At 44.4% G+C, this 13,404-nt stretch overlaps 1 protein-coding gene across 6 annotated transcripts in view; it reads left to right on the top strand.

The window, feature by feature from the left end:
* ZNF385A (zinc finger protein 385A) overlaps positions 1–13,404 on the top strand; it is a 502,107-nt gene that overhangs the window by 387,596 nt on the left and 101,107 nt on the right. For all 6 annotated transcript variants that reach the window (XM_068267161.1, XM_068267160.1, XM_068267159.1 and 3 more), the window contains one exon: positions 10,180–10,290. In XM_068267161.1, the coding sequence (XP_068123262.1) occupies positions 10,180–10,290 (111 nt within the window). The remainder of the gene's footprint in view (positions 1–10,179; positions 10,291–13,404) is intronic.

Consider the following 13,404-nt stretch of genomic DNA (forward strand, 5'->3'; position numbering starts at 1 on the left):
CTCCACCCACAGGCTGCTGCTGCAAATGAATAGCAGAAAAGTGCTCTAACATAATTGTGTTTGACATCATTTGACAGGCAAAGAATAGTGTTAGGCCCCGTTCACACTTGCGGTTTTGTCAAAACCGCACCGGATGTCCGGACCGCACCGTATCCGGACCGGACCTGATCCGTACGGTTCCTATCCGGATCCGGTCCGGATCCGGTCCGTTTGCATCCGGTTTCCGTGCGGTGTGAACACGGTTGCGGTCCGGATCCGGTTTCTTAAGGAGATAACAACCTGTAAATACCTGGGGTCTGGGAGGTCAGCAGAAGGGTCTGGGGTCATTGTTGGAGACAGGTGGACGTGTGGAGACCATCCGTGGATACAGAGACTGCAGTTGGGACCATGGATCCAGGCATTTTTCGTATACCTGGGAATTCTCTGTTGTTCGCCTCCTCGTTATCAGACTTATATCAGACATGTTGCTGCCTAGAGCTCCAGCATGAAATCGCTGCTGCCCCACTCTGTGAACTCCATGTGGTCCCCATCCAAAATGCATAGGAAGTGGGGTAGAACGTCCGGTTTTTGTAGCCAGTGTGTTGTGCGCTCTCCGGTTCTCATTACTTTGTATTGGCCGGATGGTGCAGTCCGGCTCCGCCCCGGATACGGCTGCCGGAGGAGCCGGACCAAAAAATAGCGCATGTTGGAACGGACGCCGGAGTCCGGATCCGGTCCGGATCCGGTCCAGCTCCGGTCCGGCAGAACGGACGCATGTGAACGGACGCATAGGCTTTCATTGCTATTGCCGTGCGTCCATTCCGTCCGTTCTGCAAGCGGTCCGGCTCCGGCACGGCGATTCCGGACGGCCACCGCTAATGTGAACCGGGCCTTACAGATTTGGGTGTCGTTGTTTATTGTGTGTGAAGAAGTGACAGGTACTGTAGTGACATATGATAGAATGAAATTTATTCAGGATATCAATTTTATGTGAATTATCCTGGTTTCAGCATCAGAATCACTTCCTATATCTACAGTATATAAATTGCTGTATAAGATTGGTATGTAACCCTGTCCACCCACTGATGTTTAGCCTAGGCAGTTTAACTATGCAGAATTCTCCCAGTGCACTTTGTTTCTACTGACTTTGGAACACACAGACAACAAACCTTCCATAGTGATGCATTTAAAAGTAGTAAAGCGGAAAAAAAAATCACAAAAGACCTTAAAGGATACCAGATGTGAAAATATTAACAGAAACAGAGGGAGCAGACATATACTATTACCTGTCCTGATGCCTGTCGCTCCCCCTGTTCTCCTTTCTGCCCTCCGCATTATGCTTAAAAGACCCCCGGGACCCTTTTCCGGGCGGCTGGGTCAGGACACGTGCAGCCCAGCCATCGCCTGCGCAGTAATTCCCAACCCAGCTAACCGGAAGAGGGTCCGGGGGGGGGGCTTTTATGCTGAGAATACACCACAAGTTTTTTTCAGCAGATGGATGGTTCGATAGATAATTTCCGACATGTCCGATCTTATTTTCAATCGTTTTTCTGAACGATTTCTCTTCGAAGTGAATGGAAATTGTAAGTACGATACGGATCCGCTCATCTTCAGAAGTACTTGGGGACGTGTTTGACCTGCAGGTCGAATAATTTCGAAAGGGGAAAGCACTGGAATAGGAGGACAGAGAGAAGACCAGAAGTCTGTGGCATCCAGAGCCTTCCTTCTCCATAAGTGCACAAGTAGGAGCACATCGGTGGAGGCGCCCAAAAGTATACTATAGTAATATTGTAGTAGTAAATAAAGGATGTCTCTTTCCTCCAAAGAAGACTTACCGTACTTGGGTGAAAACGGGAGTCTTTATTACAAGAGAAAAACGGTTATACTGTAGACAACGCATTTCACGGGACTCAGCCCGCTTCTTCAGGTCAGGCCAGAGGGTTCCGTGATGCCGAGCGGAAACGTTTTTTTCCGCATGCACTTGCAGTGTTTGCAGAATCGCAACCCACCTTTGTGAGTATACATTACCCACTCTTTTTATATTTTCACACTCATCCTAACGATACTGCACCATAAGGGCTCCCGGTCTCACCTTCTCTATAGGCCAAGGACGATCTTCTCCCTTATGAAGGGATCGCCTGAGACCTGCACAGATACACTTTCTCCATAGGTGAGTATCTCACTGGTTTTTCACTCTAGGGTCACTTTAAGAATGTTAATCAGGGAGTGGAAAAGATTTTACATTGGGCAAACACTGACTAAATAATCTATAAATGAATATTGTTAAAAATAAGCATTTCTATTAAGCTACATTCAGTAAAGTTCCTCTTTAAATAGCAAATGATCTGTGATGGTCGCGTCCTCTCAGGTCAGGTTTCCAGATGTACCTCAGGATACCTTTATCTGCATGTCGTTGGTTTCCTCAGAACCGTATCAGCCACCAGCAGGTGGGTGGGGAGGACAGATCAGTGTAATGGTCAGTGCTGCTGGATGTAGATTATAATGCTGCTAGACGAGGATTATCCACATGGAATAATCCAACTTTCTAGAGTTAATCCTCTAAACCATCTTTAACCTTTCACTGAAATCACATGTTTGGAGTAGAATGAAGCAGATGCCCGGCTCTGCCATGTGCCTCTTTCTGTTGGTGCTGTCCAGGCTGCTCGCTGCTGAATTATGGGATAGGATTATAATCCGGAGACCGTCTACATGATTATCATACGGGTTCACCTGTAGTTATTAGCAGGGCTGTGGAGTCGGTACAAAAATCATCCGACTCCAACTCCGACTCCTCAGTTTATGAATCCTCCGACTCCAGGTACCCAAAATTGCTCCGACGCCTTAGCCTAATACTTACCACGTCAGTGGATTTTGTACAAAAATCATCTGACTCCGTCTCCTCAGTTTGTGAAACCTCTGACTCCAACTCCGACTCCAGGTACCCAAAATTACTCCGACTCCTCGACTCCGACTCCACAGCCCTGGTTATTAGATGCATGTTATGGTACTGACACATAATTATTTTAATGGATCAGTTTACAGGAGGGGAGTGGGAGGCGCGGTAAGTATTTGATTATACCTCCCTACCCACTGCACCTTCACTTTTACAAGAGCTTTTCAGCTCTGGTATCCTTTGAATAAAAATATCATTCTAAATTCAGAGATTTTTCTTTGTCATGCATTTTTGAAATAAGTTTTCAAAACCGCGTTAGGAAGGTTTTGAATGGAATGTTTTGATTGGGGAAAATTACAAGCGACAGGCCAGCAATAACTCTGTTCTCATTGTCCTGTGTGTTTGTGTGAATTGAAACAAGTGTGGAGTATATAGAATGGTAGTTTAGTGGATAGCATTCTTGCCTTGCAGTGCTATGATCTTCAGTTCAAATCTGTGCCAGGACACTGTCTGCATGGCGTGTGTATGTTCCCCCTGTGTTTGCACGGGTTTCCATGGTCCCCCCAAAGTTGCGCCTTTGTCCATCTATGGCAGAGATTATATTGTGATTTCCTGTTAAGGTGCGTACACACCTATTATAAAGTCGCCCATCAGGGATTAGGAGCTGATCCTCTTGGGCAGCATCACTGATCCATGCTGCACAGACGCTGTGTTGCTTTGCGGGAGTGGGTGGAGGGGCGGCACATGTGTGACGTCGGCTGTCACAGGGGTGAATTGATTCGCCAGGCGGATCGGTTGGGGGTCGGGGGTTGGGTGCCTCTGTACACATGCCTGATTATTGGCTGAGTCGTTATCAGCCGCCTCAGCTGACTTTAGTGTAGAATGTGTACGAGGCTTTAGAGACATTACTGTGTACTTTGTAAGGGGCTGCAAAATCCTAGCATTATGTAAATAAACAGTAATAACAACATACCAATTATGTTTTACATATTAGCCATCTCAAAGTATACTTTATTATTATTGTTTTTAATTTATAAACCGCCTGGGGCAAGCATATTACAAGGGTTTTTTACTTACTTGGAGTTTCTTCCACCCCCCTGTGGTCCGTCAGCTCCTTGGTGTTCATCTGGTCCCCTTTGCTCTCCTGCTGTCTGACCTGGTGAAGTCCCCGACCAAGCCAGTCAGCGACTACTGCGCATTAGAATTTACTTTAGATTAAGGAGTAATCTATACTTTCTCCTAATTCTTTTAAGCTAGTCAATAAATGGTATCATCCTGAATCAAAACTTTCTTTTTTATAGCACAATACTGCTTTAGAGCCATCTGTAACATTTGTAGCAAGAAGTGTTAAGCCATGCTTAGATTCCTGGGGAAGGGAGAATGACAATTAGGTGTTTTTTAGGATGTGAGAAATGTGTTTCTTTTGGAATATTTGGGGAACATCCACAAAGAAACAGGAAACGGGGGAAGAGTTAATATTCTTTGGCCAGTAGAAGAAGCACATCTTTGTCTTCTCAGTGTGTGTAGAGCTAGTTCTATGATCTAAGCATGCAGTGATATCTTGAAGCTGGAGAAAGCTCAGGCATTGATCTCTGTCTCTGCTGGACCTCTTTGTCCCAAGTCATCATCAATGCATAAACACTTTCTGCCTGTGATCTGCGCTATAAGAAAGTAATGAACCTTCTACACACACCAAAGCAACTTTGATATCTCCTACAACAATGACTTTGTTCCAATTAACTTTGAGCATTTTGTAGGGGAAAAAAAGATTAGGTTTGAGGTGAAGGACTGTCAGTAAAAAACAATGTCATTTGCATTTATCATTAGGGCAGAAACAGTGTGGTAAGCCATACATTTGAAACACATCACTAATCTGTAATCAAAGGATAGTGCTGCCTTAAAGGATACCTGAAGTGACATGTGACATGATGAGATAGACATGTGTATGTGCAGTGCCTAGCACACAAATAACTATGCTGTGTTCCCTTTTTTCTTTCTCTGCCTGAAATAGTTAAATATCAGGTATGCAAGTGGCTGACTCAGTCCTGACAGGAAGTGACTACAGTGTGACCCTCACTGATAGGAAATTCCCTTTTTTTATCTCTTTCTTGCTCTCGGAAGCCATTTTCTGCTAGGAAAGTGATTTATAGTTGGAATTTCTTATCAGTGAGGGTCACACTGTAGTCACTTCCTGTTTGAGTCAGGCCTGAGTCAGCCACTTACATACCTGATATTTAACTCTTTCAGACAGAGAAAGAAAAAAAGGAACACAGCATAGTTATTTGTGTTCTAGGCACTGTACATACACGTCTATCTCATCATGTAACTTCGGGTATCCTTTAAAGAGGACCTCCAGAATCAAAATGAAAATCCGGCAGGTTGCAAGTAAAAGTAAGTTATATTTACCCGAGAAGTCTTGTCCCGCGATGCCATCTCGAAGTCCCTCAATCACCTAAGTTCCGGCACCTGGCCCACCTCCTCTCTCTCCCCGGAGAAAAACACCAAGCTATTTACTGTAGTAAATAGCTTGGCATTTTTCTCTGTGGAGAGAGAGAAAACGGGGCCAGGCGCTGGAAGTCAGGTGATGCAGGGACTTCGGGACGGCTCCTGCAAGTCTGTCTCCTTCAAGTCCCTGTGATTGGATCCGAAGCCTTCTCTGGTGGGACCAGCTTTTCTACACCCAGGCAGCGAGCAGAAAGATCAGAACAAAAGATGTTTCCTCTGCCACTCTTTGGCCGTTTAACGCCTTAGGTCCCTGTTGGAAGATGCAGAGGAGCTAGTAGAGAAATCACCTAAGCAAGGCATGTGCAATGTCTTTTGGAAGTTCATCTAAGCTGTGGCAATTAAGCAAAATGTAAACAAAGACTAATAGAATCAGAGTGAGCAGACGCAGCATAACAAACAGGGCTGTGGAGTCGGTCCAAAAATACTCCGACTCCTCAGTTTAGGATTCCACCGACTCTGACTCCATGACTCCGACTCCTCTAATTTGCATATTACAATTTTGTTGATTAAAAGTATGTAACATGAAATTCGTCTCTTAACTGCCAACGCTTAGGAATTTTACAAAACAACTGAAGTGAGAAGGATATGTAGACTACTATATTTATTCCCTTTAGACTAAAACTAGTCCTTGGTAAGAGTACTTGTAAAAGGTACAAACCGGAACAAAGAACATCTATCAGGCCCTAGGCAATGTAAGTGTGGGTACATGTAAGCATGATGTGCAGGTACTCTGCAGGGGAATGAGGAGATTGTAAACAGACAACACCTCTGTGTTCAATGTGCACAGCATTCTCAGTGAATTCCCTGCAGCTCTGTGGGGAGTGCATATGTAGAGTATAGTACTACTGTGTAACAAAGTAAACCTGAGACAGATGAAATTAAAGTTTTATACATACCTGGGGCTTCCTCCAGCCGCCTTCAGGATAATCAGTCCCTCGTTGTCCTCCTCCACCACCTGGATCTTCTGCTATGAGTCCAGGTACTTAAGCCAGTCAGGCGTAGTGCGCATGCACACACTCCGCCGCCAGGAGCATACTACACCTGTGCAGCAGTATTGCGCAGGTGCAGAATGTTCCTGGCCGTGGGAGCGGCATGCGGCCGGACAGCGCTGACTGGCTGAATTACCAGGACTCATAGCAGAAGATCCGGGTTGTGGAGGACAGTGAGGGACTGATTAGCCTGAAGGGGGCTGGAGGAAGCCCCAGGTATGTATAAAACTTTACTTTTCATCCGTCTCAGTTACCCTTTAATTTGTAGTCACCAAACCAAAATTTTAATAACATATCAAATTATTTGATTTCATCAGCAAAGGGAGTGCATACATTTGCATAAATCAGCATCAATGCAGAATTATTTCCATCTCGTTGACCATCTCTATTAGTGACACAGCTACACATCAGGCTTTATTCTTACAGCATAGATGTTATTTAGTATATATAAGAGGTTCCTGTGTACACATCATATATACAGTCACAATCAGATATGTATATCTGTCCTTAAAAATACGGGGACTGCTTTTTTTGAAGCAGCACAAGTAACTAATTTTGATTGGTTTATTTCATTTTTGTGGACTAAGCACAGCTATTACTGTATATATACTGTGTATATATACATTATTTTTAATGACTATTATCTGAGAAATAGAACATTTTATCATATTTTCTATTTTAATTACAGTTACAAATTCATTAGGAGTCGGAGTCGGTGCATTTTTTCCCGACTCCGACTCCAGGCACCCAAAATTGCCCGACTCCACGACTCCGACTCCACAGCCCTGATAACAAACATGTACACTCTAAAGGGATGTCGAGATTCCTCTTACTATTGTAATGCCTTCACTGCACGGAACAGCATGTAACAAAACAGAGACACTCCACACTACTCTGCTGTTACTGTACAGGTTTTTGTGAATTCAAGCATTGTATTTTGATAAATTACCAAACTTTGTCTAAAATACCAAATGCAATATTTTCCTGACTTGCTTTTTTTTATCGTACAGCCTTTGATGAATTGACGCCATTGTTTCTTACTTTAAACACCTTTTCTTTTGTGTTATCTAGCTCATAAAAAATCCTGACTGCTTGATAGTCGATTAGAGCTGCAGGATTTTCATATGGCGATATAAGACTAAGGACCCGTTTCCACTAGAGCCGCACCCGGCTGCAAGACGTGCAGGCGGCACTTCTGGGTCTGAGGGTACGCAGATGAATCCCATCAGCAATGCCATGCACGGCTATGGGATTCACAGCCTTCCTCACCATTTCTGATGGAAATGCCGGCCGAATCACATGCGCTAGCGATTCGGCGCTATTGTTCCCTATGCAGAGTTTCCCAGCGCGATTTGCATGCGGGGAAACTTTCCGGATTCGGCGTGGAAATGGACCCTCAAGAAAAGATGTTCAGTGTGAGAAGCAGCATCTGTACTGTTACTATTATGCATTTATATAGCACAGATATATTCTGGAGTGCTTCAGAGTAAATGTACAGTAACTATTCATGGGGCATATTCATTAAAAGTGCCTTGTGCAATCTGTGCAGCAATTTTACCGTTACTTTTGCAGGTTTCCAACATGTGATACTAGCGTTGCATGGCGAGAGTGCTATTCACTGTGTTGTCATCTGACACTTCTGTTTTTGAACATGGCAGCAGATTCATATGTATTGTACCCCTGCAGTGTCACTTCATGCAGCCCATATCTGATATCAGGAGAATGAGTAGTGTGTGCTATCCCTAAAGTCAATATATGTCATACATACTATCAGTGGTTCACCCAGAGAGGAACAGAAAGCCCAAGAAACAGCAACACTCGATTAAAGACAAACAACAGTTATATTGTGTTTTTCTCCTGGTGGACTCAAAGCTCCAGAGCTGCAGCCACTAAGATGCGCTCTATAGACAATAGCAATGTTAAAGAGACTTGCCCAGGGTCTCGTACTGAATAGGTGCTGACTTACTGAACAGGAAGAGCCAAGATTCAAACCTTGATCTCCTGTATCAGAGCTTCATCCTGCACTGCTCAGCTTGCTTGTTATCAGCCCTGATAAAATCCCCGACTGAGCATTCAGTCTGGCTTTGCTCTGGAATAATTATAGCTGAGTCATTAGCAGAGCAAAAAGGAGGACAGGCTTGGGCTTTAAAAGACATCAGAGAAGACAGACTCAGCTATAATGATTTCTGAGCAAAGCCAGACTGAATGCTCAGGTGGGGAGTTTATCAGGGCTGATAACAAGCAGCCTGAACAGTGAAGAATGAAACAGAGAGCAGGGTAGGTGTTTACTGTCATGTTACCACTGATACATATGGTAAAATACATGAGTGTGCTTCGTCTCTAGTTCACTTTAAAGGGGAACTTTACAAAGATGTTTTATCTGGTCCACAGAGAGGAGGTGTGAGGGTGCAGATTACACTTAGATTACTCCACAGTGGTGACTCTGATAACACAGAAGGTCCATGGTGCTTGTTATTAGCATTACTGAATTCTGGGCTTCCTAAGAGCTGTTCCTGTAGCCCCAGAGAAGTCAGCTGCTCTCCTGACTACCAGTAAAGGAAGGCATGTAGCTTGTCTTCTAGTCTTTTCAAACATCTTCCCAATTTAGCCGAGAATTGAGCACTTTTATTTATCCGTCTGATTCAATGTACATTTCCAGCTTTTGTTAAAGGACCACTATCACAAAACTGTAAAATTCAAAATGCATGTAAACACATACAAATAAAAAGTACATTTCTTCCAGAGTAAAATGACCAATCAATTACTTTTCTCCTATGTTGCTGTCACTTTTAGTAGGGAGTAGAAATCTGACAGAACCGACAGGTTTTGGACTAGGCCATCTCCGCATGGGGGTTCTCAGGGTCTTCAAAAGCACTTAGTGAATGGCAGTTGGTCCGTCCAACAGCTAAATAAAGTGTCCAGCAATCAGGGAGGTTGGCCAGTATCTTTATATAAATCCTTTTCAAGGAGTGTCTTTATAAAGAATAAAGACCGTGCTGAGAATCCCCCATGAAGAGATGGACTAGACCAGTTGCGTCTACCTACTGTAAATGACAGCAAGATGGGAGAAAAGTAATTTATGGCTCATTTTAATCTGGAAGAAATGTACTTCTTATTTGTATGTGTTTACATGTATTTTACAATGTTTCGCAATAGTACTCCTTAAAGACAGGTTGGAACGGATGGACAAGTTTAGATGACTTTTGATCACATTGCAACCTATTTGTGGGGGTTTTATTTTGTTTGAGATTTGATCATTTTTAGTTGGTACAGTTAAAAAAGACTAAAATTGCCCATGTGTGGCAACGTTAGTGCCTTCCTGTGGTCCAGAGAAGGCATCACTGTGGACTTCTTCTTACAGATAATTTTACAGGCAGAGGTTCTTTGGCTTATCTTTGCCTTTCAGTGTCAGTTGAGTTAGTTCATGTATGAGTGATCAGGGTGGATTCCCCTTGGGGAAGGGTGGGAGAATCACACATTCCCTGCACACAGCTAAATAAAGACTTCTTGCTGTATAAGACCGCTCAGTTCCTCATCCTCGGCAGCTCCAGTCACAGAGCAGCAAGCGTAGCACTCCGCATCCATCCTGCACGTCTCTCTCTGCTGTGAGGATTGGGCACCTGTGTTTACATTGCCTTCCTGGGAACAGTTATTAGAAGCTCCGCTTCAGCATCACTCTTCTACTCTGGCTCTCTCCTGTTTCCTAGCGGCAGGAGACAGATGACTATGTGGAGAGCGTAGCCTGGATTTCTGCCTTGTCTTTTCACTGCTACGACTTCATTACTGAGCGCTGCTTGTGCTGTATCTCCGCAGATGGACCCCGTCCACAAACCCATGATGAGCCCCAACTTTGGTATTCCGCTTATCAAGACGAAGCGGCCAGTCATTTCCTGCAACGTGTGTCAGATCCGCTTCAACTCGGAGGTAAGTGTCTCCAGCCATTCCTAGAAAGTGCTGAGCCCTTGCAATGCTTTGTATTAGGAACGTCGCTATCCAGGGAGCGATTCCTGCAGATGTGCTTGGACCACAACTTCAAACTTTCACATGTACTTTTTTTTATTAGTTTGGCTCTGTGCTCTTTTCATTATAGTTTCCAGGTTTCTCGGTAGAGTCCGGCACTTTGGGGAAAATATATTAATGTTTTCTTTTATTGCTCTTATATTGTGATTTAAAACTCATTTCTAGTGAAAAAGCAGCTTATTATTATAGGGTGAAGTGGGCCAAGTGATATCAGAATAGTCTCAATGCACTTACCAAAACTAAAGTTAACTCTTTCTTTGGAGGGGCAGTAACTGTCATCCCCATGTCACCTTAAAGGGACCCTGAGCTCTGCATAAAATTGCAATTTGGACTCACCTGGGTCTTCATCCAGTCCTCCGTAGCCCGTGAGGTCCCCTGGTTCCTCTCCCAGGCCCACTGACGGCTCCATTAATCGGTAACTTCAGTCTCCGCCGTGCCATCACACAGGCCGGCATGACAGTCCTTTTAGACTGAACCACGCTTGCGCAGGACTCTCATGCTAGCCGGTGTGTTGATGCTTAGCGTACGTGGCGGGGGTGTGCACAGGCAAGTCACCGATTAACAAAGCCACCAGCAAGACCAGGAGAGGAGCCAGGAGGCGTTGGGGGACCTCGTGGGCTATGGTACCTATCCAGGTAAGTCCAAATTGCGATTTTATGCAGAGCTCAGAGGCCTTATAATAATAATTCCAATTCATATAGCGCTTTTCTCCTGACAGACTCAAAGCGCTTGCAAGACACCAGTCTTTTGGGTTAAGAAATCTGCCATCTGTCTTTCTTTCAGCATGGCTCCCTACATTGTCAATATCCCTCCAAGGTGTACATGCTAAATGGGCAGCACAGAAATTATCAGTAAAGTTACGGATATTCTACTATTGGGCAGTGGTAATTCTGATTACATACCGATATTTTACTATCGCTAAACCTAACCCTATTCTCACATGACCCCTCCCTCTATCAAATGTCTAACGCCTAACCGACACCCCCTCTGATGCCTAACTCTAACTGACCTCCCACTGATACCTAACGCTAACCACACCCCCTCCATCAATGCCTAACCCTAACCAATCTCCCCCCATGGATCCCTAAGCGTTCAGCCTGCCGATAACCGCGCCACCTACTACGCTGTACACATATTAACTTGGGTGTCTATACTCAAATTTCCTGTCACTCCCTCCATGTGCCTAACCTTAACGGAAATCCCAACATTATCCCCTTCTCTTTCCCATATCCACCCCCTTTTCTCACCCTAACCCCCCTAGCCCTAACTTGTGTCCAAAACTATATATAACCCCATTCTCATCTGATTCTCTCCCATATACTTAGGGTCTGAGAAATTCAATGACTATAGCAAAGCAACACGTTTACCTATTAACTTTGTAATGGGATAATACCTAATTTACTTAGTCTTTGACCCCCCCATTTCATCTTTGACTACACAGTGAATGTTGGATCACGGGAGAGAATGCTTCCATTGAATGTTGTAGCCCACCTTTCTTCAGGCTTTGACAAGCAGGGGAGGTGCACATATGGCCTTTGCAGTGAACTCAAGCAGTGGTGTTCCCTATAGCATCCAATCCTCTGCAAGGAAAGAACACATCTTCTTCTCCCTGCTCATCACTGCACTTCTCACTCCCATAGAAGAGTTCTCCTTTAATATAACATACTGTTTTGTTGCTTGCTGGAAAGCTTGCCTCTTTGAAAGATGGTTTTAATACCATGTGATTTTGACTTGTGTGCTTGCCAATAGCGTGGCTTTCTCAGCAGTAGCCTGTACACAAAATGCAAATTAATAGTGGCAAACCCGTATCTCTCCCTGATTGATTCTAGTCTAATCTGCCTCTGCTAGCTCCAGTTAAATGTCCTGCTTTTGGAACAGCTGTCTTAACAGCTGGGTATCTTCAGATATATTGTGGCTCCCTGCACCCAGCTGCAGGGGAGGGAGGGAAGTGGGAGGAGGGACCCCTGGGGGGGGCTCTTGCTTCCTCCCCTCCGCAGCTGCACACTCGGAATGAGGACAAAATCCAGAGGAGACTGGACCAATATTTAGATCCAGCAACATAAGCATAGATATGACTTTATAAACAGATGTCTGAGTCTCTGTGAATGAAACCAGCTCAGGTGATTAACTGGAGTGGTGTGTGTGTGAAGATACTATAATACTACATACGTCATAGAGGTCTGCTGATCTCCGCTCTCTGCATTTATGCTAAGCTGCGGGGCAAAGATTGCTGAGAAGAACTTAAAAGGATGCTCTCTACCTTACATTTCTGTTTGTCATTTGTTAACAGTGACACCCGACAGTATAGAAATATGGGGGCAAGTCCACATTGCCACCTCTGACTTGCTTTTAAAGGTAACCTTACGTTAAGTACGAAACTAAGGCTACAGTCATGTTAAGATGGCCCCTCCCGCTGGGTCAGGGGCTGCTTCCCCTATTGTTACGCCAGCCATAGACCCTAAACAAGCATGCAGCAGGTGGGGGGTTTCTGACATTATTGTCATATCTGACGTGATTAGCTGCATGCTTGTTTCTTGTGGTATTCAGACACTTCTGAACCAGGGCTGCCAGGCAACTGGTATTGTTAAAAAGGGAAATAAACATGGCAACCTCCAATGTCTTCTCACTTCGGTTGTCCTTCAAACGTCCTTTCTCTAGAGCGGGGATCTCCAACCTTTTTTTGGTGTGAAGATCTCTTTTCGGGGGATGGAGGGAGAGGTTGGCAGGTATTGCAGAGTGTGGGTTTGCTGGGGCTCTATATACTTTAAACCCCCCATTATCAGGCACCAACGGGAATTGGCTGATGCCAGATAAGTGTAGTTTCTGGTTGCTTGAAAGTCAATGTTAAAAATTTGCCTAGCTAATGCAGTCCTATACTCCCACTCTATGTACATGCCATAAAGTCTATATTAATGTTGAGATACAGTAATTAAATACAAATTAGGACAAAGGACAGGATTAAATTAATGTAACTGAGGTTTACTACTGTATGAAGAAGTGTACAAAAGTAGCCTTTTA

The sequence above is a fragment of the Hyperolius riggenbachi genome, chromosome 2 (assembly GCF_040937935.1).
Source record: "Hyperolius riggenbachi isolate aHypRig1 chromosome 2, aHypRig1.pri, whole genome shotgun sequence".
NCBI classification, from domain to species: domain Eukaryota; kingdom Metazoa; phylum Chordata; class Amphibia; order Anura; family Hyperoliidae; genus Hyperolius; species Hyperolius riggenbachi.